The 27921-nt window shown below is 43.1% G+C and overlaps 1 protein-coding gene across 2 annotated transcripts; it reads left to right on the plus strand.

Annotated features, from left to right (window-relative positions):
* Window positions 1–720: 720 nt before the first annotated feature.
* Window positions 721–27921, plus strand: NIPSNAP2 (nipsnap homolog 2). 2 transcript variants are annotated; one of them, XM_012532579.3, is made up of 10 exons: window positions 726–889; window positions 10715–10854; window positions 10937–10982; window positions 13822–13916; window positions 14252–14322; window positions 15259–15399; window positions 16260–16291; window positions 21277–21371; window positions 25519–25602; window positions 26768–27921. In XM_012532579.3, the coding sequence occupies exons 1-10, from the start codon at window positions 798–800 to the stop codon at window positions 26830–26832; spliced, it is 861 nt and encodes a 286-aa protein (XP_012388033.2). In that variant the 5' UTR covers window positions 726–797; the 3' UTR covers window positions 26833–27921. The 2 variants fall into 2 exon arrangements, with proteins under 2 accessions (XP_049555825.1, XP_012388033.2); XM_049699868.1 differs by lacking the exons at window positions 10937–10982; window positions 14252–14322 and having other exon boundaries at window positions 721–889.

Genomic DNA, 27921 nt, shown 5'->3' on the forward strand with positions numbered 1-27921 from the left:
CCTTGGCCAGGCGGAGTTGTCCTCCCTCCTTCCACGAGTCAACTCTTTCCCTTGGGACTGCGCTATTGTGCCAGCTCCCCAGGGTCTATCCTCCACTTCCCAGGCACCACCGGTTACATGCTCTCCCGTCCGTGTTCCCTCCCTTCTCTCCATTTCAACACTTGACACTCCAGTCATTTCACATCCAGCCCCACCAGACTGGGACGGCTCGAGGGCGAGGATGGGGCCCAGCCCACCGGTGCTGAAATCAACGGGAACAATGGAGTCTGGAGACCACGAGAGAACCTGAGTGTGCGTCCATCCAGAATGCTTCTATTACAGCGTAATAGGCAATATATTTACACGGAGCAAAATCCAAAAGGGTATTCGGGGAGAAGCCCGCCCCCCCCCAGCTTCGCACCCCAGCTCCTGGATTCCCCTAGGAACCGTGTTACTCTCCCCTTGTGGATCTCTCCACGTGGGTTCAAGCCTTGCCCTTGTTCCTTTGGCGCACCCTGTGTTACGCACCGAGCTCCTTTCGCTGGAGCTTAAAGTCTCAAAATAGGTTTTTCTCCGGGTTCCCTTTCTCGCGGCTCGCAGCTGCGGGACCTCAGAGCCGGCACGCACTGCGGACGCGACCGCCGCGGGCCCCGCTCCCTCTGGCGGCCGCGCCCCGCTCTGCAGCGGTATCGCGCCCGCCCCGCCCTGCCCCGCCCCCGCCTCGGCTGGCCCGGCCGGGGGAGGGGTCGCGGCGGCGGCGGCGGCGGCGGCGGCGTCAGCGGCGGCCCGGGCGGTGGGAGCCGAGGCGCCGGAGCAAGATGGCGGCGCGAGTACTGCGCGCCGGCGGAGCGGCCTCGGCCGGCAGCTTTCTGCGGCGGGCCGGGCCCTGCAACCTCCAGCCCGGGCTCTGGTGAGCAGCGCCGCCCTTTCCGGGAGCGGCCGGGGAGGGGCCGCCGCGGGGCGGAGGGCACGGGTCCCCGGCACGAGTCTACGACCCGGCCCGGCCGCGCTCCCACTGGGCAGGGCCTCCCGGACTGCGGGGCGGCGGGACCGAGGCCTCGGTCGGCGCGGCTGGGCGAGTCGGAGCCTCGGCGAGGTCGGAGTGCCTGCCTGCCGGGCCGGCCGGGCTCAAGGTCACGGTGGGAACGACGCTCGGCGCCGAAGCCACGTCCGCGCGCCGAGCCTGCCCGGCCTGCGGGACCCTGACCCGGCGCGACCCGGAGCGGTGGCAGGGCGGCGGGCGCATGCCTGAGGCCGCAGGCCCTGAAGTTGCGGCCGCCTGAGAACACTGCTCGCCCGCGCAAAGCCTCAGTGCTTGATTCCGCAAATGGCAGTAGAGATAACCCTCACCTCCTGGGTTGTTGTGAGGAAGAAATAAAATACCGTATCGTCCCCGGTGAGCCCTCAAGTGGAGGTCGGGGAAGTAGTGAAGAGGTGTCAGCCCTAAGAACAGTCGTTGACTTGCATTTAAAAGTAGATAGCGAATCAAAAAGTATGTACAGTTATCAGCACTAAGGGGACGTTGGCTTCGTGTTTAAACTCTTTCTAACCTCATTGGATTAAATATTTGGTCAGAATCCATCCCTGAGATAGCCATGTCCCATTTTCCAAATCGAAAAACCAAATCCCATACTAACTTACACATCGATTTGCTTCTTCGGTTTCTTTACGTTGGGTAACTTAAATTTTCTCTTTTTGTTTGTGTTTAATTAAATAGTGAGCCTATAGAAAATACAGTTGGCACTTAAAAATGGAAGCGGGAGGGAGCTACCTGTTAAACTCCTAATACGGGCCAGCTTTATACTGATACGGCTTATTTAATGTAATCCTAGTAGCACTCTTAAGAAGTAATAGGATGTGCATTTTAGAGATGAGAAGGAACCTAAAGGGCTTGAGACACGTGGCTGGAAAAGGCATTTGAACCCAAGTTTGTGAGGCTTGAGGCCCAGTGCCCTTCCTAGGACTCATGCTCAACTTGTGTTTCAAAATTTGATATTTATGTTTCCAAGATGGTTAACAAATCACCCTCCTTTTATTTTTATTCTGTTATTAAGTATCTACTGTTGTTTTATTTTTTCACACAGATGATAAAAGCCCATGAAATTGATATTTTCTATTTTTCACAAAAGACAGCTGAGACTGAAGGTGTTCCCCTAAAGTGCCCAAGGTCACTTGAAGCTAATAAACTGGAGATTTGGACCCGGGTGTGCCCGGTACCCCCACTTCCTGCTGGGGCCAAGTGCTCTGGACACTGGCGTCCTTGTCTCTATACAAGGTGCCCTGTACCTTCTGACTACTCAACTCCTTCCCGGGCTCTAGTCTGCTTTAACTGTAGGTGTTCTTTAGGACTCAGTCTGGACCCAGCTAACTCATTGATTCTATCAGATATTGAATGTATATGATGTCGATGAAGCCCTATGAACCTGAGCATAATAGCCATGGTCACTCTCCCCAGGAAGCCATGGCAGAGGTGAAATCCCACGTAGACTTACAGATTGAGGTAGGTGGCATGGGAGAATCAGGGAACCTCCCTGCATGAGGTCATGGAAGGCCTCTCCGAGAAGGTGGCATTAAGCTGAGACCTGAAGGGTCAGTGGGCATGAAAGCCGTGAACGAGAGGAGTCAGGCATACTGGGAAACCCGAGAAAAATCTAAGAGCAGGAGTAAAGGGAAGATGGAGAACAGGTGGCGAGCAGCAGGGGCCCGATAATTCCAGGCCGCACAAGCCATTGAGAGAGCTTGGATTTTACTCTGGAAGACGTTTAAAGGTATACACTTTAGTGTGACATGATCTGATCTACGTTTTTAAAAGATCAGGCTGACTTTGAAAAGGGGACAGTCAGGATGATGGCCAACTAGGCAGATGCTGGTGCCATTTACCGAGACTCGTTTGTTCCAAAGGTGAGAGTGCCCACCACGTGCCAGGTGCTGTTGGGAAGCATCAGTGAATAAGGCACGCAGGGTGCTTGCTAGTCATTCAGAGAAGGAGGAACAGGTGCAGGGTGGGGAGGGGGCGGATCCAGGGCAGTTTTGAACCCGGTGAAATTGGAGATGTCTGTGGGCTACTCGAATAGAAAGACCCAGTAGGCAGTTGGCTTATTGTACCTATATGACTCCTCCAAGGAGATGTCTGGACAGCATTTGAGAATTGTCAGCATATAGGAATGCAAAATGTTAATAGATCCATGGGTTTCAGTATACTATATTGTATTTGATTGAAATTTTTCATAATAAAATGCTTTTTTAAACTATAGGAATGGATGAGATTTGCTTGAGGAGTGTGGATAGAGAAAGAGCTGAGAAGAAGGCCCTGGGCTGTATGGATATTTACAGGCTGGATATAGGAAGGAGAGGCAGCAAGGGAGCTGGAAGGGGCAGCTGTGAGGTCATTATTGGTCAGTGCCTGGGGGCGGTATTTCAAAGAGGGAGTGGTTCAGCTGTGCCAGATGCTGCCAGAAGGTTAAGATGGCGGAAGAAAAACACTTACCGACAGGGGTGGTTGTGAGTGACTTTGCGAGAGTGGTTCCGGAGGGATGGAGGACGCGTTCCCGGGAGGCCGATTTGCCAAGTACATCTTCGCTCTGCTCAGTGCCAGGCCCTCTGCTCAGCTGTTTACTGAGCACTGCATCAGTGTCCCCCAGGTGCTGGAAACGACCATGTACCCAGAATTTAACTCATCTTCCTCCTGCAAAGCCTGCTTGCTCCTCCTGGGTTCTGTCTCCCCAGCCGTGGAACATCTTGCATTTAGTGGTCCAGGCCAGAAACCAGGTCTTCCCCAAGCCCTTCCCTGCCTGCTCCCGCCCGTCTAGTCAGTTGCCAGATCTGTTAGTTCTGCCTCCAGCATGTCTTGACTGTGCCTCTGCATCACCACTCGGCTGGATTCCTATCAAGAGTGTAGACTTGAAGCCATTGGTGAGGGGGACAGCTAGAGAATTCCCCAGAACAAATGAGCAGGACATTTTCCTACTAGAAAGATCTCTGACATGAACCCTGACTAGATCCTAATCCCTCTTCCTTTCCACCCCACCTCCACCAAGAAAAAAATCTATAAAAAACATTTTAGGGACAATTGGGGACATTTTAAGATGGAGTGGATATTAGATATTATAGAATTATTATTTTCCTTAGATGTGATATTTATTATTAGTGACATGGTTTGTCCTTGATCTTAGGAGATGTGTGCTGAAGTATTTAGGGATGGTTTATCATGATGTCTGCACTCTGGTTTCATATGGTTTGGTAAAAATGAAAAAGCAAAATATATATAAACAGTAAAAATTATAAAATGTTCATTTTTCATCTAGATACAGGGCATAGCGGTCTTCGTTATACTGTTCTTTCATCTCTGTGTCTGAAGTTTTTCAAAATTAAAGGTTGGGGAACGGCTGTCTCTAGCAGCAGTGGCGAAGACAGATTTACTGGGCTTGGCGGTGGGGCGGGGGAGGGGAGTCCCGTGGCTCCTGCTTTAAGGCAAGACTCTTCTTCGGCTGGGCCCTTCGGCCTCCGCCCCTCCATCTCCCCTCTGCTGTATTCACATTCCGCTGGCTTTGGCAGCTAGAGTTCTGCTTCGGAGAAAGTCCTTCCTCCCGTGGGCAGCAACCTGACAAACTGTTCCTCATCTTCCAGGCCCTCAGCTCAACAGGTGCATCTTCAGAGGGCTGGTCCACGTCTCCCTCAGACTGACCTAGACCCCACTCCCTCTGCCCCAGCCCGCCACGCCCACCACCTGTGTCTCCACGGAGGGGCCCTTCTTCCCCTGGACTGTGATCACGTTTGTCCGTCTGCTTCCACCAGCAAACCAAGCTCTGTGAAGTCAGGGCCAGGCTTATTCCTCTTCGTAGCCTCAGCCTGGCCCAGTGCCTGGCACATGCAGGGCACAGTCCGTGCATATTTGGTGATCAGACGACCAAAGCCCCTTGCCTCATCCTGTGGTCTCTGTGTTAAATGTATTTCCCTTCTGTAATTTGCCCCGACTAAACCAAAACACCATCTTCCACACCTAATCAGTATCCGTGTCTTCTCCTCTTCACCTCAGGAGTATCTTTTGAATGTAATCCATCCCCTTCATCCCTCCTGCCATCATCTTAACCCAGGACCATCCTTTGGTCCATCCAGTGAGTATCAGATGCCTTCGGTGTGCCGGTACTGCTGGACTGGGCAGCCCGCCAGGAGCCCAGGAGCCATGCTCCCTGCCTTTCTTGCTTAGTCCACCACCACACCACCGCCGGGCTGCTTTTTACGCCTGGATCTTTTCTGAAAACTTGCTAGCGTTGCCCCGTCTACAGGATAAGGTCCAGCTGATAGGCTTGGTGCACGGGAGCCCAGCCCCCCTGGCCTGCTTGCCCTCCCGTGGTTCCTCTCACTGTCCTCCCACACCCTGTTCTCTTGCCTTCCTGAATGCTTTGCTGTTCCAGAAACATGCCACACAGCTTCACGACTCCATGCCCCAGGACACGTTGTTCCCTTTGACTGGGATTATCACTAGCTTTGTCCCTGTCTTGCTTGTCCTCCAAGACAGAGCTACAGTGTCTCCACTGGAGTCCCTCTCGCTCCTTGCTGGCCAAGGCCAAGGCGGTTCATTCCCTCCAGTTCCCACAGTGCATGTGAGTCCACAGTGTCTGTGACCACTCTGGCTGTTTACTGATAGGTTTTTCCCATGACAGTGGGCAGGCTAGGCATCTGTTCATTGTATCCATTGAGCCAGGCACATAATGCTTTTTCTATTTAGAATCTAGTGTTTTGTAGGATGTGCTGCCCCCTACCTCACCCGCTGTAAAGTGCCACCCAACACATATATGATGTTATAAAGACAGCTGATTGCAGTGTTTGTCACTCCTGGTAAAGCACCCTGGCCCAGCCCAGGTCTTATCACCCTGACAGCTGTTAGCATGGCTGCTTCTATCCCTTTCCGTGATTCAGCTTGGACTGGGCACATGAAGCAGTTTTGGTCACCTGCCAGCTGAAAGATTTCAGAGTTCAACAGTCAGTTGGGGCTATGCTGCGCCACACTTTTTCATTTGTCAAGACAGTTGCTACCCAACTTTGACAAGTAAGCAGCACTCAGGCTCTTGTGTGTGTCCTGTGATGTTGACTACTTCTTAGGTCAATCTTTAGCTTACAAAGTGGTGTCATATCCCTTACCTCATCTTACCCATCCTAAAGTAAATCCCTTTGGTATTAAAATCTGGAACGAATGCTCACTTGGGGAGGTTTGTGTGGAGGAGGCATCCCTTATTAGTGAAAATATTTTGAACTTTACAGTTAGATCTGGGTTCATATTTTTATCTTGCTGCTTCTTAGCTCAGGTTGTGTAATAACATCTGTGAGCTAGTCCTTAAAATGCAATAATACCTACCTTGCTAGATTGTTGCGGGGATTAAATGAGAAGACAGGAACAAACTGCCTAGTCCAGTGCCTAGCAGGAAGTGTGTGCTTATTAGCTTGTAATCCCCTTAAATTCTAAGGAGGAAGGGAAGAATTACTTTGGAATTTTTTTCCCTTCCAGATTTAGTCCATCAATAATTCTTTATTATAAAGTATTAAATGCCATAGGAATTAAATATCAATATGAGTGCACATGGTATACGCTTGTCTGTGCACTTCTGGAAGGATTCATTAAGAACTATTAGTAGTGGTTGCTTTGGTGAGTATTTCTTAATGAAATTCCTTAGTGCTGATATTTTTAGAAACTTCCATTGTACCCCTTTCATAAGGGGTACAATGTTCATAATTGTTATTACTAAAAAAAAAAACAAAAACGAACTATGCAAAGTCCCGTTAAAAAAATCTTAAAACTGGGCTTCCCTGGTGGCGCAGTGGTTGAGAGTCTGCTTGCTGATGCAGGGGACGCGGGTTCATGCCCCAGTCCGGGAAGATCCCACATGCCGCGGAGCGGCTGGGCCTGTGAGCCATGGCCGCTGAGCCTGCACGTCCGGAGCCTGTGCTCCGCAACGGGAGAGGCCACAACAGTGAGAGGCCCGCGTACCGCAAAAAAAAAAAAATCTTAAAACTTTCTACTTTGCATATCACTAATTTTATATGCTTGCCCTTTTGCTTCATGATATTATTTAAGCAAATATCCCAAAACATGGTGTGTTTAAGATACTTTAAACACGGGAATTCCCTGGTGGTCCAATGGTTAGGACTTGGTACTTTCACTGGCGAGGGCCTGGGGTTCAATCCCTGGTCAGGGAACTAAGATCCCACAAGCCACGTGGCACAGCCAAAAAAAATAAAATGAAATACTTTAAACGAATTGACAAAAATGTTTTTATTTTTATTGAAGTAAATTTTACCATGATTCATTTGGAGAATTGCCTTCTTCAGAATTAGTTTATTTATATAATCAAAGAGTGGGGACTTCCCTGGTGGCGCAGTGGTTAAGAATCTACCTGCCAATGCAGGGGACACAGGTTCGAGGCCTGGTCTGGGAAGATCCCACATGCCGCGGAGCAAATAAGCCTGTGCGCCACAACTACTGAGCCTGTGCTCTGAAGCCCGCGTGCCTAGAGCCCGTGCTCTGCAACAAGAGAAGCCGCTGCAATGAGAAGCCTGCGCACCACAACGAAGAGTAGCCTCCGCTCACCACAACTAGAGAAGGCCTGCGTGCAGAAACAAAGACCGAATGCAGCCAAAAATAAATTTGGAAAGAAAAAAAAAAAAGTGAATTGAAACCAGACAAATACCATATGATTTTGGTTTCTGCTAAAGAGCTAATAGTTTTTATATATAATTTCTTTTAATTTTAAAAGTTTTTTTTAAGTAGTTTTAAAAAGTTTTAAAATCTCACCATTAATCAGGTGCTGTCCTAAGTGCTTTAAGTGTATTTACTAGGGGTTAAACATGTACTTAAAAAAATACAAGAGTAAAATAAAAAACATAGTCAATACAGATATTATATGGGGAACGATGTGTGTCTCCTCTATTTTAACTCTCCAGCCTCCCTTCAGGGATACCACCATTAACACTTTTCTTAATTCTAAGGCATTTTAACATATAATAAAAGCAAAATGGAAGAATTTCCAACTTCTTTTTACAAATGCCGCTTAGGACTATATATTTCTGTCCTATGCACTAATAAGAAAAATTGCATGTACTGGAATTGTTATTTTGCTTATTTAATATGAGCTTGCTGCTTTTTAATCTTAAAAGATTTGAAAAAATGCTTTTCTGTTTCTTGATCATTACTGTATTTATAGAAAACATTTTATTGTTAATTTTATATTTGTATATTTTGTTTATATATTTGTAAGCTCCATCGGTCCAAAAAAATCTTTTTATCTGGTTTCTAGCTATTTGTGATAATATCCTATGAATTGGTTTTTAAATTCAAAACAGTCATATGGAGTGAAAAGTGTTCTGTAATGTTTGTTCATTAAAGCAGCAAGTCAATTTTTTTTAAGCAAAAAAAGAAAAAGGCTGCCAATGTAACCCGTGAAATTTAGAGTTCTGTTTTTTCTAAAGCACCATAGTTGAATAAGAATAGGAATTTGTATTAATGTGGAATCCACTTGTTCATCTCATGAGGCATTGGGGAATTTGCACGTCATGCAAGTTTTTCTTGCCTCTTGTTTAAACTCCCCTTAACACCTGGGGTTACTCTCTCTTTACCTCTTATATTTGGTATCTGTGCCCTTAAACAGGTCTGCTAAACAGATTGAAAATGGTCTGTAGGAAGTCATCTAGTGTTTCCAAGAGATCCCCCCAGAAAAGGCTCACACTGGCCTGTGAGTAGCCAGACCTTGTTTTGAAGCACTGGATAAGATCTGAGTGTTTGTATTGGTCATTTGGAATCCCAGCACGTTACTGCCCTTGGCATGATCTAGCAAAGGGCAGAAAAGATCATTTATGTGTACGTGAATTAAAGATCAAAACAATAAAGAGTACGCCGTGATAGCCCTGGCCAGAGAGGATGGTCATCCACATAAAGGCGATCGTGCAGAAAGAATGGGCACAGACTCAAACGACTACATTCTGTATGATTCCATATATGAGACATTCTGCAAAAGGCAAACTGTAGAGACATAGAACAGATCAGTGGTTGCTAGGAGTTGGGAGAAGGGTTGATTACAAAAGGAGGAATTTTAGGGAGTGAAGGAACTGTTCCCTATCTTACTGTGGTGGTGGTTACATGGCTTTATGCATTTATCAAAACTCACAGAACTGTAAGTCCCAAAAAGAGTAATTTTACTGTGCATGAATTAAAGTGGAGAAGATGAAGGGACGCGATTTGTCATTTGATTATGGTTGTGTGAAGTTAGGAAGAGGGTGAGTCTCAGCCAGGCTTTCATTTTTAAAATCTTGTTCTCAGATTATGTATACCTATATACCTTACCCATAAAGGAGTTTCTAAACATGCACTTTAGATATTTTAGCTAATTTTAGGTATAAAAATAATATATGTATATGGAAAATTCTCAAAGAGTCCAGAAGGTTATACAGCGAAAAGGAAAACTCGCCCCTCCCATCCCAAGCCCACTCACAGTCCCCAGATGTCCTCACTATTAGCAGTTCACTTTGTGTGTGTATTTGTGGTACTGTTCTGGGCCTGCTTTTCCATGTAACTCATCTCAGCGATACCAACATATCAGTGCGTGTAGATCTGCCTCATTCCTTGTATTGATTGCATTCTATTCTGATTTTGGCTCTACCTTGATTTATTTGACCAGTCCCCATTAATGGGTTCCAAATTGCCTGTACCAGGAACAAACTGGAAACAAGGTAGTAAGGAATGCTTGCACGCATTCAGCTGTGTGCACTTGTCTAAATATAGCTGCCCGTGGGACATACCACAAGTGCAACTCTTAGGCCGAAAGGCCTACGCAGTTTTAATTTTGCTATAGATAATGTCACACTGCCCTCTAGGGAGGTCACACAAATTTGTGATCCCACCAGCAAGCATATGGGAATTAAACATGCACTTAAAATTTCACAGGTAAAGTGTAATTTGTTACTTAAGTCAAATCTATCCTCACTTTCTGACAGCATGGATAGTAGGAGTTCAGTTATAAGATGAAAATAAGCAAATTATTTATATGTTAATGAAGTCTGTATTCTTAGGTTTTTGTGAGTTAAAAATCTTGATTCTAAGGTTAATTTAGTTTAGGGGTAAAATAGTTTTTTTAACGAAAGAATTCACTTTCTCTGTATATTCCTTTTCACATTCTTTTGTTGTGGTAAAGTACATATAACATAAAATTTGCCATTTTTAAGTACAGTTCAGTGGCGTTAAGTATGTTCACATTGTTGTACAACTGTCACCACCATCCCTCTCCAGAACCTTTTCATCTTCCCCAACTGAAGCTCTGTACCCATTAAGTAGTAACTCCCCATTCTCCCCTCCCCTCTGCCCCCGGCAACCACCATTCTACTTTCTTTCTCTGTGAATTTGACTATTCTAGGTTTCCTTGTATGGTTTTTCTATGTTGAAAATTTCCTTGGAGGAAGGAAGGACACACGGTGGAACTCACAGAGATACACGTGAGAACTCTCCTAGGAGTGCCGAAGTTACTTCTCTCACACTCCGCTCCTGCGTTCAGAGTGCACGCTGGTGGCATGAAAAGTGGACATGCGGTATCCCAGGTTCTAGAATAGTGCCTAGACGGCGTGCTCAAGGCGTATTTGCTGAATGGATTGATGAATTTATGAAAACAATGTACTACACGACACAACCTAAAGACCCTGGGATCTTTGTACCTCTGATTAAACTCAAATTTTTGCATTTGTTATTCCATAGGAAATTGGCGTCTTCCATTATCAGACCTCGAGAGGACAGCTGGTTAAAATCCTTATTTGTCCGGAAAGTTGATCCAAGGAAAGATGCTCACTCTAATCTCCTAGCCAAAAGGGAAACAAGCAGTCTGTACAAATTACAGTGTGAGTCATAGGTTTGCTATCTTCATAGTTGACTTTTTTCCCTTTGTTCATAAGTTTATCGTTGAATTTTCTTTTGTTTCAGTTCACAATGTTAAACCGGAATGCCTAGAAGCATACAACAAAATTTGGTGTGTATACCAAACTATCCTTTACTTGGGGAAAAATAATGATTTTAATATTTGTCAGTTGCACTAACCCTTGATAGCAGAGCGAGATCTTTCACGCCTCTTCTTAAAGCTGAACGTGGAGAGGCTCTTAAGTTGAGCTCTGTTGGGCATTACCAAGGATGTTTTGATTTTAAGCGCTTGTTCAGCTAACTCCTCACATAGGCTATCAGACTTGGGAATGTTACTAGACTCTTTCAGGTTGGAAGGGACCTTGCAAGGCGGTCTAGCCCAGCTACTCATCCAGTGCTTGAGTCCTTTCTGCAGCCCTTCCTGACGCTATGCTTAAATACATTTCATATGCTCCATTTCTGGACAGCTCTGAGTGTTAGGAGTTAGAATTCACATCCCTGGGACCTCCACTGTGTCCAGTTTTACTCCTAAGTAATATTGCCACGTGAGAGCCCTGTATGGATTTCAGCAGAGCTGCCATTTCTTCCCGGGTCTTCCATCCGCCAGGATTCAAGTCCCTTCAGCAGATTCTCATATGACATGAAACCCATATATTCTTATCGAATTTGTAAACTTTAAGACCAAAGAGAATTAAGTGCGTTAGTTATTAACAGAAATAGCATTTTAATGATCAGTTGTCCACAAATATAATTTAAAAGCTTTTTTTTAACCTTTCATATCTGCTGCTTTCATGAGAAAGCAAATGATTTTGTTACCAGAATCAGCATAACTTTCAGAAGCAAAACATCTTTTGTTGTTTTATTTTTGGAGGTGGTTCGTGAAATATAACATTAGCGTTGAGTTTCTTGCTCACCTCAGCACAGTTCTCTTTATTTTAGAAGTGCCCTAAAAATAAAACAAATGCTTTTTTCTAATTCTCTTCTCATAAAATGGAATTTTTCTGTATGCTGATGTTTCCCTGGATTATCTTTCCTGTCCTTTTTTTCACTTCATCTCCTGTCTCAGATTCCTGGCTGTCTGTCTATTCATGTTCTCACTTCAAACTCAATGTGCAGAATTACGCTGCTTTTCCAGTTTCTCCATGTGTGACACTCACCATGGTTTTATTTGACTCTTGCCTTAGTTTTATGTGATTAGCTGGTCACTAAGGGCTGTGTATTCTTCATTTGACGTGTATTTTGCTTCTCTTTGCTTGTTTCCCTCTGCAGACCTGTTGAGGCCCATTTCCAAGTAGCCCTTTCTGACTGCCTTCCTGGGTTTGAAGCTGCACCTGTACCTTCGCCCCACCCTGCAGTCCATTACCCAGAAGTTTGTCAAATTGATCTGCTTGAGTTTTGTTTTCTCCTTCATCATGTTTGTTTATCTTTTCTCTGAAACTTTCAGCAGCTGCCTGTTTCCAGCCTGGTTTTTAGGGGCCCAGATAATGAGGTTCTTCCCAACTCATCAAGTTCTGAGTACAAGTACTACCTACCTTACAGCCTCCATTCACCTGGGTCATCTGTGCAGGCTTCCGTCTTCCACACTAGCTCCAGTGCTGAGTTGGTTTACTTCCTGATCATGTCATGTGGCAAAAAGAAAACCCAATTCCATTTCCCTGACATAATCTGTCTTTCTCCACCCCTAATTTCCATCAATCCCATGTGATTTCTGAACTTTCACAGGTCATACATCAGATACATTTAATATCTGATCTTAATTTTAAAAGTAAATGCTACCCTTCAAAAAATTACGTGGTTTGGTCATTGTACTGGGTCTTAAAGTCATTTGAGTTTTCAGTTAGACATAAGACCATTCAGAGCTTTTCTCTGTTAACTAGTCATATCCACCCAGTCCTAGTGCTTCAACATCGGGTGGTGATCACTAGCTTAATATCACTTGACGTCAGCAAATAATGAGAACAGGTTCCATTTCTGACCCTTGATATCTTTTGCATCCATTGTTGGATCTATATGGCACTTTTTCATCGTAATTTTTCTATTCAAAAAGTGTGCAAATTTTAGCTTTTCTCTTGGTATGATGCAGTTATGGCTCTTCCCTTTACCTTTCCCTGTCCATTAGAATCTGTAATGCGGGAAGGTCTCCGTGGAACCAGGCTCTGACACCTCTGTTAAATTAATACACTGCCAGGACCGTGCGCAATCAATAGCGACAAACTGGGTGGTGTGTCTGGCGTGGGATTAGGTGCGATACCTTTCAAATCCCCTCAGCTGGTTGAATTGAGTAGAAACTAATTTATGCCTCATGTCGTCTCTTTCATTTGGATTCTCCTGCCCCTTTGACGCCCTTCGGGATTGTTGGGGTCGGGCTTGCTTCCAGACTGTGTTGTGTCCCGGCTCCGTCGTCTTCCTTAAAGCCCAGTCGTTCTCTGCTGCTGCTTCCTGTGCCTCCTGGGCCGCTCCTGTCATCTGCCCCATCCTCCACATGACTTTCTTCCCTTTCTTTTCCCGCGTTCTTTTTCTACTATTCACATTTCTCTCATCCTTCCCATCTTTGGAACCAGCAAAAGTTAGCTTTCATACACATCACCATTCCTAAGTATATACTTCTTTTTTTTTTTTTTTTCCTGAAACAGCAAATAATAGACTCATAGTTCCTGGAATTTTTGGACCTTTGGCTCTTCTTAATCATTTTTATCAATATACTTGAGTTACTTACCACTGTTCTAGATAGCTGGGGTATCAGTCACCTAAGCTTCTGATAATTGGGACATGAGAGCACAGCAGAATTCAGCCAAAAGGCTAATTCTGCACGTCTTTTTATCATAAACGTATTCTGAGGTCAGTTGTCAGAACACAGAGTAGATGACCTTTTCCTGTTACTGATCATGTGTTGTCCACCTGGTGTAATTTCGGTGGTTGTTTAATTAGTGTTGCTCTTTCTTCTCTTTAAGTCAAGAGGTGTTGCCAAAGATTCACGAAGATAAACATTACCCTTGTACTTTGGTGGGGACTTGGAACACGTGGTATGGCGAGCAGGATCAAGCTGGTAGGAAGCAGAAGTCTTTGGAATAAACCCTTGTTCCTTAAGCCTTTACTGTCATTACTTAAATGATTTTTAACATAATGCTTGTTTTTATAAGCAAAGCTTTCCAAGTCTCAGTCTAGTTTTATGGTTAAAGTAGCTTCTCCAGTAAATCACTGCAGAAACTCCTTTTTGATTGTTTTTCATGTTTGAATCTATTATTGAAACTTTATGGTGTAACTTGAGCCAACACACATTACAGTTTTGTACTGTGTTAACACCATGCATATCTAGAATATTTTCAAGGTAAGAGTATCATGAAACTCTAAATGTATGTTATCGTTTAAAATATATTTCAGTTCACCTCTGGAGGTATGAAGGAGGTTATCCAGTCCTCACGGAGGTCATGAATAAACTCAAAGAAAATCAGGTAATGATTTTTGAAAAAGACTAATGATATAGTAGATGTTAGTACAGAATTAAGTGATTCTTTTCTGCCATCGTTTTTGTTAGTAAACTGTTTTCTGTAGTAAAAATTTTATTATTTGGACTCTTGAGGTTGTATTTAAACATAGAGTAACCAGTTGTAATACTATTAAAATGATAGTTCTTATTGTAAAAGTCAATTGTACTTTGATAAGCTGGAACTTTGAAACCGGTAAGTCAGTCTGGGTTACCTAACACATATCTGCTTCAGGAACTGACAACCACATATTCTTCATCTTGGGCCGACTTTGCTATCCTCCCCTTCCGTTCACGAAGAGGTGTGTGTTAATGGAGAATATTCTACCAGCCATACATTATTAGGAAAGAAAACCTTTTGTGTAGACTCCCCGTCCATATATAAATGACTTTTTTTTTTTTTTTTACCTTGCTGTGAGGCTTGTGGGATCTTATTTCCCGATCAGGGATTGAACCCGTGCCCTCAGCAGTGAAAGCACGGAGTCCTAACCACTGGACTGCCAGGGAATTCCCAATATAAATGGCTGTTTGATTTTCTGATGTTTTGAGGTGTCCATGTCACCTGTCTCAATATGCTGTCAAACAGTTAGAAGAACCTAAAATCATAGGAAATTAAATTAGTTTACTTTGTCATTTAAATAATTAGGATGACTATGTAGTTTGATATCTAAACTTGGACACTTTTGAGAGTGAAAGGGAATACTAATAGTCATTATGCTGGTTCAACAAGATGTAAACTGGGACTGTCTCAGGCCAACTGGACCCTATTTATAATAGTATTCTATTGTGGGAGGAACATAAATGTTGCTAAAGTGGGTTTATATATAAATCTTCTAATATTTATGATATAAATATAAATATATAAATATTAGAAGATTTCATGAGCACCTTTGTTCACTCAAAGGAATTTGCGGAATTCCGTAAGGCGAGAAGCAACATGCTTCTCTCGAGGAAGAATCAGCTGCTATTGGAGTTCAGTTTCTGGAATGAACCTGTCCCACGGTCAGGACCGAATATATATGAACTCAGATCTTACCAGCTCCGAGTAAGTACTGAAATAGGAGTTAACTGTCCCCTTGTTCTTCTGTGCAGAAGGACACGCACCCCTGATGCTGAGTGAACAGCAGACACTGAGCGAATGTTCTGTGATGTGTGTTTGGCTTGTTTTCTCCCCTGTCCAGTTCTTCTCCTCTTATTTCCTTTCTTTAAACCTTCCTTCTTTCTCCTCCTTTCTCTTTGCTAAGCTCATTTGTTTTTTATAGTCTTACACATAAGGGAAAAGATGTAACATACAGGATCAGCTACATTATATAGCATCTATTGTCATTGAACTAGAGCAGCTAATAAGCATGTGACTGTTGACATTATACAGCACTGTAAGACAAAAGGGGAATAATATTTGTACGACTTTCTAGATATTTCCCTACTTAGGTGACCACTAAAAAGAAAGGCCCAGGTGGCAACATAGTTAAAGTGAAAAAGTATCAGTAGATCTTGGTGGTCTAATGCTCAGTATTATACTGGAAAAAAAACAAGTGATGTCCTTGTTAGGTTTACTTAAATTGAATTATTTAAAAATTTCACAATAAAGTCTGAATAGGTACCAACAATTTAATCATCGTGGGCCTAACTATGGTTTTTATGACTATAATTGGATGACTTAATTAACTCTCACTTTGTGTGTATGTTGTCTTCTTAGATGAAGCCACAGAATATTACTTCCACTGTGGGATAGGTATGAACACAGTGAATAATACTATTTTGTTACATTTTTTTTTATCTGTTAGATTTCACATTATTAAAAGTTAATTTTTAAGTTAGTCTTGTCATTTGATGTTTTTTATACTGTTAGTTCCATATTTCTTCACAGAAGAACTAACAAACCGAATCCAAATCTCTTTTCAGCCAGGAACTATGATTGAATGGGGCAACTACTGGTGAGTATTTTACCAAATGATGAGGTTGTTAAGTCTTACAAATAGATTCTTTTAGGCCATAGTGTTACTTCTAGAAACAAAATCTGGGGTTAGTGCCATGACTTGATACTAGACTGTTGTTTTGTTTGATATATTTGTATTATGAAATTTTTCAAACATATACAAAACTAGAGAGAAAAATACCACAGGTCTCCCTTCCATACCCATTACTTAGCTTCAGTAATTATCAACACGTGGCCAGTCTTGCTTAGGTCTAAATCCCCCAACCCAGAGTATTTGGAAGTAAATCTCAGACAACATAAAATTTCATCTATAAATATTTTAGTATATATCTCCAAGAGATAAGGACTTTTTATTAAAAAAAAACAAAACCCCCCAAGTGTCACATGAAGTTATTTCATATTCTTCTTGGATGTTATCTTTTCTGAAATGTTGCTTTTGTCACATAAACAGAGCACCACAATGATACAATTGCTTCTTTTTTTTTTCTTCTTAGTTTAGCAAAATATGAATTTTTCTTCAAACTGATCTATAGATTCAACAGAATCCCAGTCAAAATCCCATCAGGCTTTAGAAATGCAAGGGACCCAAAATAGCTAAAACAACCTTGAAAAAGAGGAACAAAGTTGCAGGACTCACAGTCCTCAATTTCAAAACTGACTGCAAAGCTAGAATAATCAAGACAGTATGGTACTGGCATACGGACAGGCATATAGATCAATGGGATAGAATTGAAAGACAAGAAATAAATTCTCACGCACGTGAGCAATTGGTTTTTGACAAATGTACCAAAGCAATTCAGTGGGGACAGATAATCTTTTCATCACAGGGTCCTCAGACAACTAGGTATCCTTGCAAAAAGATGAATTTAGACCCCTGCCTCACACTGTATACAAAAACTAACCGAAAATGAATTGTAGACCTAGATGTAAGAGCTAAATTACAACACTTTCAGAAGAAGACATAAGAGAATATCTTTGTGACCTAGGGTTAGGCAAAGAGTTCTTACATAAGCACCAAAATCACAATCCACCAAAGAAAAGAAATGGTAAATTATAATTCATCAAAATTAAAAGCTTTTGTAATTCAAAGGATACAGTTTTAAAAATTAAAAGACGGGTCACAGACTGGGAGAAAATTTTGCAAATCACATATCTGATAAAGGACTTGTATCCTGAATATATGAAGAAATCATACAACTCAATCACGAGAAGATAAATAACTCAATTAAAAAATGGGCAAAGGACTTGAATAGACAGTTCTCCAAAGATACACAAATAGCCAAAAAACATATGAAAAGATGGTCAGCATCACTAATCATAAGATAAATGCAAATCAAAACCACAGTTATTTTCCATTCATCTCACTCCCTTTAAGAAGGCCATTATCAAAAGAACAGAAAAATAACAAGTGTTGGCAAGATACAGAGAAATTGGAACCCTTGTGTACTGTAGGTAGGAATATAAAATGGGGCAGTCATCATGGAAAACAGTACAGAGTTCTTCAAAACATTGAAAATAGCATTACTCTCTGACCCAGCAACCCTACTTCTGGGTATATATTCAAAAGAATTCAAAGCAGCATCTCAAAGAGATGTTTGCACACCCATGTTCATCACAGCATTATTCACAGTAGGTAAGAGGTGGAAGCAACCCAAATACCCATCAACAGATGAATGGATAAAAATGTGGCATATATATATAATGGAATATTAATGCAGCCTTTAAAAAGAAGGAAGTCCTGCCACATGCAGGGTGAACCTTGAGAACATTATGCTAAGCAAAATAAGCCAGTCAGAAAGGGACAAATACTGTATGATTCCACTAATAGAAAGTTTCTAAAGTAGTAAAAACCATAGACACAGAAAATGAAAAGGTGGTTGCCAGGGGCTGGGTGCAGGGGAGTTGGTGTTTAGTGGGTATAATTTCAATTTTGCAAGATGAAAATGTTCTGGCGATCTGTTGCACAACAGTGTGAATAGACTTGGCCCTACTGGCCTGCACAGTTGAAAATGGTTGAGATAAATTTAATGTTAGGTGCTTTTTACCACAATAAAAAATAAAATCATAAGATAAATTTGGGAAAAAAAATTTAATGGGCAAAGAATTTGAATAGACATTTCTTCAGAGGAGCTCTATGAATGCCTAAAAAGGACGTGAAAAGCTGCTCAACATCCTTAGTCAGTATGGAAATGCAAAGTAAAACCACAGCGAGATAGTACTTCATACCCACTAGGATGGCTATAATTAAAAAGGCAGAATAACGTGTTGATGAGGTTGTCAGTGAATTGGTACCTTTACAAATTTCTGGTGAGTGTAAAATGGTACAACCACTTTGGAAAAGGAAAACCATGACTTTTTACTTACTTTCAATTTATATATTCTCTTTTTTTCAGTTATAAAATTTCTTGCTTTGGGCTAGATAATTTCTAAGATCTACCTCCAAAAAACAGTTCTGGGGTCTTTTTTTCTAATGAATCTTTTCTTCTTAGGTCATCAAAGGCTAAATAATGCAAGGTAGAATTCCTTTTCATTTGAAAACTAAGAAATACATATTTGATTGTATACTATTATTGTAGACATCATTTTATTAAGGAATTCGGGGGTAGGGTTGATGCTATAAGTGTAGTAATTTAGTTGCCCACAGAATAGGATCACCCAGTTCTATGTTTCCGTATTACTCATTGAGACTTGCCCACCGTGGAATCCACAAGGAAGGAACTGAGGTTATTCTTCAGTTATTTTAAAAATTATTTATAAAGCCAGTTCAGCATTCAATTTGTATTTTGGCACATAGGTAACTAAGGTGGTGATCTCCTCTTCACTTCATGCTTCTGATTATTTCCAGGCTAAGGCAAGGTATGTTTTCTTTGCCTACTGAGAAAGTGAATGAGAAGAATTCAAAATGAAATGAACTGTCCTGAATATTTATCACTATCAATGAAACTAAGGGTTTTCCCCCATAGGGTTAGAATGCACATTAAAGTGATTTGCTTAATTTCAATAATTTACAAATCAGATTTGTAATTTTTGTGAAGATTATGATCACTTAACACTACATGTAAGGTTAAAGAAATTAACATCGCTTGGAGGTAGCCCATGGGGGCAATAGCAAGAGATCCCTCCTTTTCCCCTAAAGAACCTGAAAGCATGGGTCACCTTTGTGGGGTTGAGCACGTGGTGAATGAGAGCCAAGATGTACAAAGTGACCTTGAGGAGACTGGCTTCCTCACTCCCACCACAGGCTGCCCTTGCTCTGATTCCACACCCCCCTTTGAGATGTTCTAATTCAGTTACTATGAAGTTTGCCTCTAAGAAGAGAATGCGCTGGTCAAGCCGACTCACTTATCTTGTCTCTCACTGTGGATATTAGTGGATTGAATCCTTGTTCATAGTCTCCTCTCCCGTTGCGGAGCACAGGCTCCGGACGCGCAGCCATGGCTCACGGGCCCAGCCGCTCCGCGGCATGTGGGATCTTCCCAGACCGGGGCACGAACCCGTGTCCCCTGCATCGGCAGGTGGACTCTCAACCACTGCGCCACCAGGGAAGCCCTCCAGCTCTTTTAAATGAATTAGAATGAATCCATCTTCCCAAGTCCTGTCCACTCTGGGACCCTAATATGACTGAGACATCAGGCCAAGCCTGGGCAGTGTTGATATAAATTGACTGGGTAACTGGGGTGTGGAGTCTCTTGAGAGACTCTACCTGTGACCTTCCTACATCACTTGAAACTGCTTCCTTCATTTTCAACTTTGGTTCTAGAAAACTGCTTTAAGAAAACATACACATTTTAAAAACTTGTTTAGGATTTCAAGTGCATCACTAAATGTAAAAATAAAGTACTGGTGCAGACACAAAAGAAGGTGTTTAAAAATCTGATACCTTTTGCAGCAGGGAATCTTAAAAAGCAAAGTTTAGGGCTTCCCTGGTGGCACAGTGGTTGGGAGTCCACCTGCCGATGTGGAGGACGCGGGTTCGTGCCCCGGTTCGTGCCCCGGTTGCCAGTTGACAGTTGGAACTGCCAGGAAGCTCACGTCCATGGTTCTTCCATATGCTGTCCAAGGGGTCGCAGAATTCGACACCCGCCCTCGGCTGTAGATCACAGAGCTTGCGGGTTTCTCAGAGTTCATGGTGTGCAGCTGCTTTGTAGGTGCGGTACACTTCCTTCCTCTCTGTTTTAAGCCCTGTTCTCGAGGCAGGGTCCCTGTCTCCCTTGGAGTACAGTGCCTGTGGCACCGTGGGGTTCTCAGATCGAGAATTCCCTCACTTTCTCACAGTGTGTTCTTGGAAAGCAGCTTTTTTTAAGTTGACAGGTCCTAGCCTACCCTCTGCCAGTTTTCTAGACTTTACGTTAAGAATCAGCAGTGAGGGCTTCCCTGGTGGTGCAGTGGTTGAGAGTCCACCTGCCGATGCAGGGGACACGGGTTCGTGCCCCGGTCCGGGAAGATCCCACATGCTGCGGAGCGGCTAGGCCCATAAGCCATGGCCGCTGAGCCAGCACGTCCGGAGCCTGTGCTCCGCAACGAGAGAGGCCACGACGGTGAGAGGCCCACATAACACACACAAAAAAATAGAATCAGCAGTGCAACCACATATCCTCACGTTGTTGTTATTTTTTATTTATTTATTTATTTTGGCTGTGCCGGGTCTTCGTTGCGGCATGTGGACTCTTAGTTGCAGCATGCATGCGGGATCTAGTTCCCCAACCAGGGATCGAACCTGGGCCCCCTGCATTGGGAACGCGGAGTCTTACCTACTGGACCACCAGGGAAGTCCCATGTTGTTTTTATTTTAATAGTTATGAATTACTGTCCATTTTTCACAAAAATGACTGCTGTAGCTATAGAAAGGTACATTTACATCTTATGTACATTAAAACAACTTTCGAATGCATTCTGAACAACTTGCGCTGAGGATGGAGGGAACTTACTGATACTTTTTAACATACCTGATTCAATATCTGAACGTTGTTTTTTTTCTTATAGGGCTCGTGCAATTCGCTTCAGACAGGACAGTAATGAAGCAGTTGGAGGATTCTTCTCCCAGATTGGGCAGCTATATATGGTGCATCATCTTTGGGGTATGTTTTTTTCCCTTCATTTTTGTATTCCTGGGATTTCAGAGTTCATTACTAACGAACTTGTCCTAGGCAGTAAATCGTATCTCAAGTCAGGAACCTTAAACACTGCAGCTGAGCCAAATGTCCCAGATGGAACGTAGGTGCTGGGCTACCCAGAACAAGAGGTCAATAGTGCAGGGTCCACAGATGTGCGGCACGTCAGTGCGCTGGTGAAAGTGAGAGTGGGGCGAGAGAGGTGAGGCAGCAGCCCCGGGTGAGGGGAGATGATAGCGCTGCCCCCGGCTCCCCCAGGGACGGTCCTGCATTCCATGCAGAGGAGGTGCCCACACGCGCGCCCACCCCCTGCCTTGGGTCTGACTCTACTGTCCCAGAAGCCCTTCTCTCGCCTTTTCCATCCCTGCCCACTTTGGTTTGGCACCATCTTTGGTGTCTTTCAGGGCCTGACTCAGATGTTCCCCTTTGTCCCCAAGGGAATGTCGCTGTCCCCTGAGCCCCCAGAGCCCAATACTGTGTGTGTGTGGTCACAGTCATGGCTGTTTATGTCTGTCTACCTGCTGAACAGGAACCGGGTCTCAGCAGTAGCTTGGTTCATTCTGGGCACATTTGTAAATGGTTATTAAAGAGATGAAAAGCATGACTTTTTCCAAACCTTATTAATTTGCTGAGGTGTTGGTTTGCCCTGTTTGGTCCACCAAGTGCTGCGGAGTCACGTGCCTCCTGGGTTAGCAGGAGGCTCAGAGACGGGTGACAGGTCTGCTGAGCGGGAAAGCAAACCTGAGGGACAGGCCACCAGGCCATGCGCGGTGAGTGACGCAGGGAGTTCCAGTTGGGGCCCTCCGCGTTAGGAGTGTATATCGGGATATAAAGGGATACAAAGCTATGAATTGGGGGAAAACCAGTGAAAGGTGGAATACGAGCTAGACTTCAGCATCTAGATGGGACTGACAGGTAGAGGTGGGAAGGAGGGGCTGGAACAGCCATGGAGACACAGGAAATTATAAAAAGTGCTCAGGAAACTACAGATCGTGCCGACGGGCTAAACGGTAAGATACCTGCCGGGGACCTGGGTCTAAATGGGTGAGTTGAGGCAAGAAAAGTCATTTTCACATTGTGCCCCTGGAACCTTTCCCTGAAACCCTCCGTGTCTGGGGAGGAGACCCCACTCCAAGCCCCCGCCAGCCACTGCTCACCTCAGCCACACACACTGGGCTTCCCCGGCATTTAAAAGATTGAAACCTGCACCAAATGATTAGAGGCCACCAGTAACCCTCAGTTCCCAGAATGTCAGGGGCAGTGGTGTTCCTGGGAGCTGTTTTCTAGCCAGCTGAGATTTGACCTCCTAAGGATCAGTTTTTTCAAATGGAGTAGATTTGCGAACAGATCTTTAAAAGATGTGTTCTGTGTCCCTGCCTTTTGATTATACTAACTGTAATTTAACCTTTATGGGTTCAAGGTGGGAGTGAAGTCATTTTTATCATTATTTTTTAGTGCATGATCTGTCCAGAGGATATAAACTGAAAAGACAGACCCCTCCCCTTCCCCAGCCTGGAGGGGCCTCTGAGGGCGGCCTCTGTAGTGAGCGAGTGCGGAGATGGATGGGTCAGGACCCATGTGCTTTGGCGCACAGGCAGAGGTCAAGCACATGTCTACTCTGAGGCCCTGCCCTTCTCCACCTTCCTTTTTGTCTCGAGACTGTGTCCCCAATGTCCACTGCCCACTTCCTACTTTATAGGAAAAAGTCTTGAGATGTGCAGAGATGAATTCTCAGTTGTCTGCCCCCAAAACTTAGCCTCACTTTTCCATTTTTTTTGGAGAAAGAGAACCAACATTTATCAAGCACCTCCAGTGTGTTGGTTATTTATGCACCACTCCCTTTAATCCTTACAGCCACACACCACAAATGAGATACCTGTGGCTCACAGGTGGTGAATAAATCACCCAGGACCCACAGCTGTTCAGGAGCTGAGCCAGGCTCAGACGTCGGCAAGTCTGGCTTCAAAGCAGGTCTTCCCCCCAGCACAGCCCCCCTTCCTGTTACCCTTGCACGTGATGCCATCCCGCCCCCACCTCCTCAAGGCCTCGCTGCAGCCACGGCTCCTCCACCACCCCATCTGTGGCCTCCTTCCCTTAGTGTATGAATGGGCTCAGTGCCTCCCATCTTTAAAAGCCTCCCCAAACCCAAAGGTGCATTGACAGATGAACAAAATGTGGTTTGTTCAAATTCATAGAAGCAGAATGTAGAGTAAAGTGTATCGGGTTGGGAGAAGAGGGGAATGGGAAGATATTGTTCAATGGATAATGGTGGCACAACGTGAATGTACTTAATGCCACTGAACTACACATTTAAAAATAGTTAAAATAGTAAATTTTGTTATGTATATTTTATCCCCCCCCAATTTTTTTTTTAATTAAGAAAATTTGTAAAAGAACACAGGCCTCCAAACTGTGTTCCCTGCGGGGGGTGGGGCAGGGGGTGGCGAGGGGTCACCACATGGTACCCTAGGTGTGCATCCAACCCCGGTGAGGACACTGCCGCTTGTCACATGAATGTTAACTGTTTTCCTCCGGGTGGTGAGAGGTAAAAGATTTTGTTTTCCTTCTATTTTTCAGCATCTTCAATATTTTATGTAATAAATTTATACTCCATTACTAGTGGAGGGAGCTTTTGTCTTTAGATGGTCAGAGGCCATCTAAGACCAGGCCTGCAAGGTTAGGTCTTCTCATAGGGAGAAGGAAGCCCCAAAACAGAAATTAGAACTGAGGAGGGAGCCCTGGGTGATCTCTTAGTCACGACTGACACCGTGTCCAGATGCCTAGGAGGCATTTCCCTGGTCACTGGTTGGAAGGATCTTGCCCGGGTTGGGAATCAGAGACCAAGGCACCTGGGTGAGATATCCGAATTGTACCCCAAGGACTCTGACCCTTGGCCCGTGCTCTTCCCTCCACCTGGAGTGCCTTTCCCTCCCGTTCCTGCGTGTCGATGATAAAATGGCCTTTTCAACCTGAAGACCCACTTGGTCAGATCACAGCTTCCAGGCAGCTCTCCCTGGTCAGCTGTGTTCTCCCTGTTGGGTCTCTTTGTTCTCCACTGCCTTGAATACAGTCTCACCCAGATCACTGTAGTGCTTTATAAATGCTAAGAAAAATGGAATCTAATATTGCTTATCCGTAGTCTGACAGTGTGTGGTTACAGATTTAACGTGTATTGAGGAAGTTCACTTGGTTTGTAAAGGCACGTCTTGAATCTGCAAGACTGAGTCTTGAGACCGGGTGGTTTTGCGTCTCCCACGAGGGCTAACAGTTGCTCAAAATAGCCAGCTCACTGTCATTCCAGCTTAGTACTGAGTTCCCAAAGTATAGGCGGTCCCTGACTTACGACGGCTCAACTGAGAATTTTCCAACTTTACGATGGTGCAAAAGTGATCCACATTTAGTAGAAACTCTACTTCACATTTTGAATTTTGCTCTTTTCCTGGGCTTTCAGTACATTCTCTCGTGATGCTGGGAAGTGGCAGCCGCAGCTCCCAGTCAGCTACACAGTCACGAGGGTGAACAACCAATACACTTAAAACTATTCTGTTTCTTACTTTTAGTGCAGTATTCAGTAAGTTACATGAGATATTCAACACTTTATTATGAAATAGGCCCTGCGTCAGATGATTTTGCCCAACTGTAGGCTAATGTGAGTGTTCTGAGCACGTTTAAGCTAAGCTAGGCTAAGCTCGTCTCTTCCAGTAGGTTAGGTGTATTGAATGCATTTTCGACTTAACAATATTTTTGGCTTACAGTGGGTTTATTGGGATGTAACCCCATCATAAGTTGAGGAAGGTCTGTAGGCTCTTTGAGAAAATGAGGAGTGCAGCAGAATCAACACTTAATGGATACACAGTTGACCCTTGAACAACACAGGTTTGAACTGCTGGGGTCCACTTATATGCAGATCTTTTTCAGTAAGTACACACAGTACTATATGACCTATAGTTGGTCAAATCCAAGGGTACAGAACCATGGATACAGAGGGCCGGCTATGGGATTTGAGCACCTGCGGATTTTGGTATTCACAGCGGATCCTGGAACCAGTCTCCCACTGTACTAGTGGAATTATGTTTGGTTTAAGTCTTAATTCTTCTGTGTGGCTATTTTTAAGCTTACAAAGATCTTCAGACCAGGGAAGATATACGGAATGCAGCATGGCATAAACACGGCTGGGAAGAACTGGTATATTATACAGGTAATATCTTAATAGGCATAAAACATTTCATTCTTCTCATCTCATTGTTTTAATGTTCTTTCACCCTGAAGCTAATATGTATTTAAAAAAAAAATAGTACGTTGCTCTAGGATCGTGAATTGTAAGGTTGAGGGAATGGAGAAATAGTCATATTTTTCTTCGACAGTTATAGGACATTTTTTCAATAGAGAATATTCACTCTTTCAAGTATATATGTCGTCTGGTACAGTTCTCAGATCTTCATGTGTTGTAAATTTTACATCATTACCCTTTTTGTGCATTTCTGTATTCTCTGAAAATTTATTATACAAATAAATTTTTTTCTAAGCTTTTCCTTTCTCATCAAAATTGTCCATTCCCCAAAGCATTACAATTTAATACAGCAATTAAAAAGTAATTTTGAAAATTAATTTGGTATTTAGACTTTCCATATGTACATGTGTATGCATGTGTACATATGTGTACACCTATACATGTATGTATACACACGCACACGCGCGCGCGCGCACGCGCACGCACACGCACACACACGCACACACACACACACACGCTATGAAATCCTAGTTGCTTGATTTTTAGAAGAAAACAACCAGGCTGAATGGTACCACCTATGTTGCACGTCAGGTACATTTAAGCCCATATCCTACCAGGAAGATCAAAGAGTAATTTGTTCTGGAAAATAACTGTTATCTTGTCTTTTAATTCAAAAAAATCATATAACTGTATATGGCTTTGCTGTTTATTCTTACATTTCCATAAGTTCCCAAAGATGTGTTTTACTTAGCACTGACAGTTCTACAAGTACAGTGTATTTGTTCCTTTATACAGGATACAGTCAAATTATTTGATGTTATATAAACTTTAATTCAGTTGAAAGAACCTTCTGAGAAAGCACCATTTTTCTCACAATATGGACTTTCCTAATTTCCTACAAATGAAACACATTTCCGACAGAATGTTTTAATATCATCTTATAGGGTGTCAGCTGATGTGTCATTAGCTTGTGTATTTCTTCCCCTGAGATCAATCCTAAATATTCCAGTACTCTATTCTGATTTCAAGCAGCATGTCTTCTGAATATGCTTAGCAACCTATTTGTTAATGTATATTTACTGCAGTCTGTTTAGAAAAGAACGAGCCTAGTAATCTTGATCTTTGTTTTCAGTCCCACTTATTCAGGAAATGGAATCCAGAATCATGATCCCACAGAAGACTTCACCCCTCCAGTAAAGCTACAGAATTTTGATGTGCCTACATAAATTTATGTGACAAGTACTTGTCATAAATTAATTTGAACTGTATATCAAGTGAAAAAGAAACACTGAAGTGTAAACTGCTGTATATAGCTTGTAAGAGACCTCTTTTCTTTAAAATTTACAAAATCACAAGAAAGTGAACTATTACAGTTTGGCTGATTGTAGCAGTGCTCTGTAGTCCTCTGAAACATCCCTGTATTTGTCGAATATACCTTACAATACCGGGCCACCTCTCCCCACCCTCCAGGAAAAGAGGGCCCAAATTAAAATTGGAATCGTCTCCAAATAAGAATCCAACCATGGAAAAAAGTTAGCCATTTCTTTATAAAAAGCAAATCTGTTTTATAATTACAGATTTTTAGACAAATTTCTTGTATCAGGAAGAAATATAAATTTTGTCATGTTTCTGTAGCATTTTTCTGAGTCTCAGACTAGGAACAAATTATAAGTGTACCCAATACCTGCAAATGTTTTACTTCACCCTCATTTTTAATGTCAGCATAATAAACAGTGTATCATTACTGAGTTGGAAGTGGTTGATCAGTAATTCAGTCTCCACATTGTGTGTCATCATATCTTTATATGAGAGGAAAAAATGGCTTGAACCTCTGTATCATATGTGACTTTGAAATGAACACCTTGAATAGCACTAATTTTTATTTGTAATATTTTTCTATAACAAAACGAGTAGCACTAGGAAAAGAGGTTTTATTTTGTAAACAATCATCTGTGACCTCAGACATTCTCTGGTTAATATTTTAGTAAGCTCACAGACGATTTTTCCAAGATCATGTATGAGGGGTGGTGCATGTTGAGATTTAAATTGGCATAAAGCTGCATACTTTGTCTAGCTCTGATTTAGTTTTTTAATATAGTGTGCCAATTTTGTGACTGTAATCATGTGAAAGTCCTGTTGAAATGAAAAATTATGTCTGACCCCCAGATCAAAGAATTTATGTTAAAGTGTGAATAAAAATCTCATACCAAATGTCAAGCTTTTACATGCGAATGGTTTTCTCCAAGAACATATAAAATTCAATAAAATCCTCTTAATTTTCACATA

The sequence above is a fragment of the Orcinus orca genome, chromosome 16 (assembly GCF_937001465.1).
Source record: "Orcinus orca chromosome 16, mOrcOrc1.1, whole genome shotgun sequence".
NCBI classification, from domain to species: Eukaryota; Metazoa; Chordata; class Mammalia; order Artiodactyla; family Delphinidae; genus Orcinus; species Orcinus orca.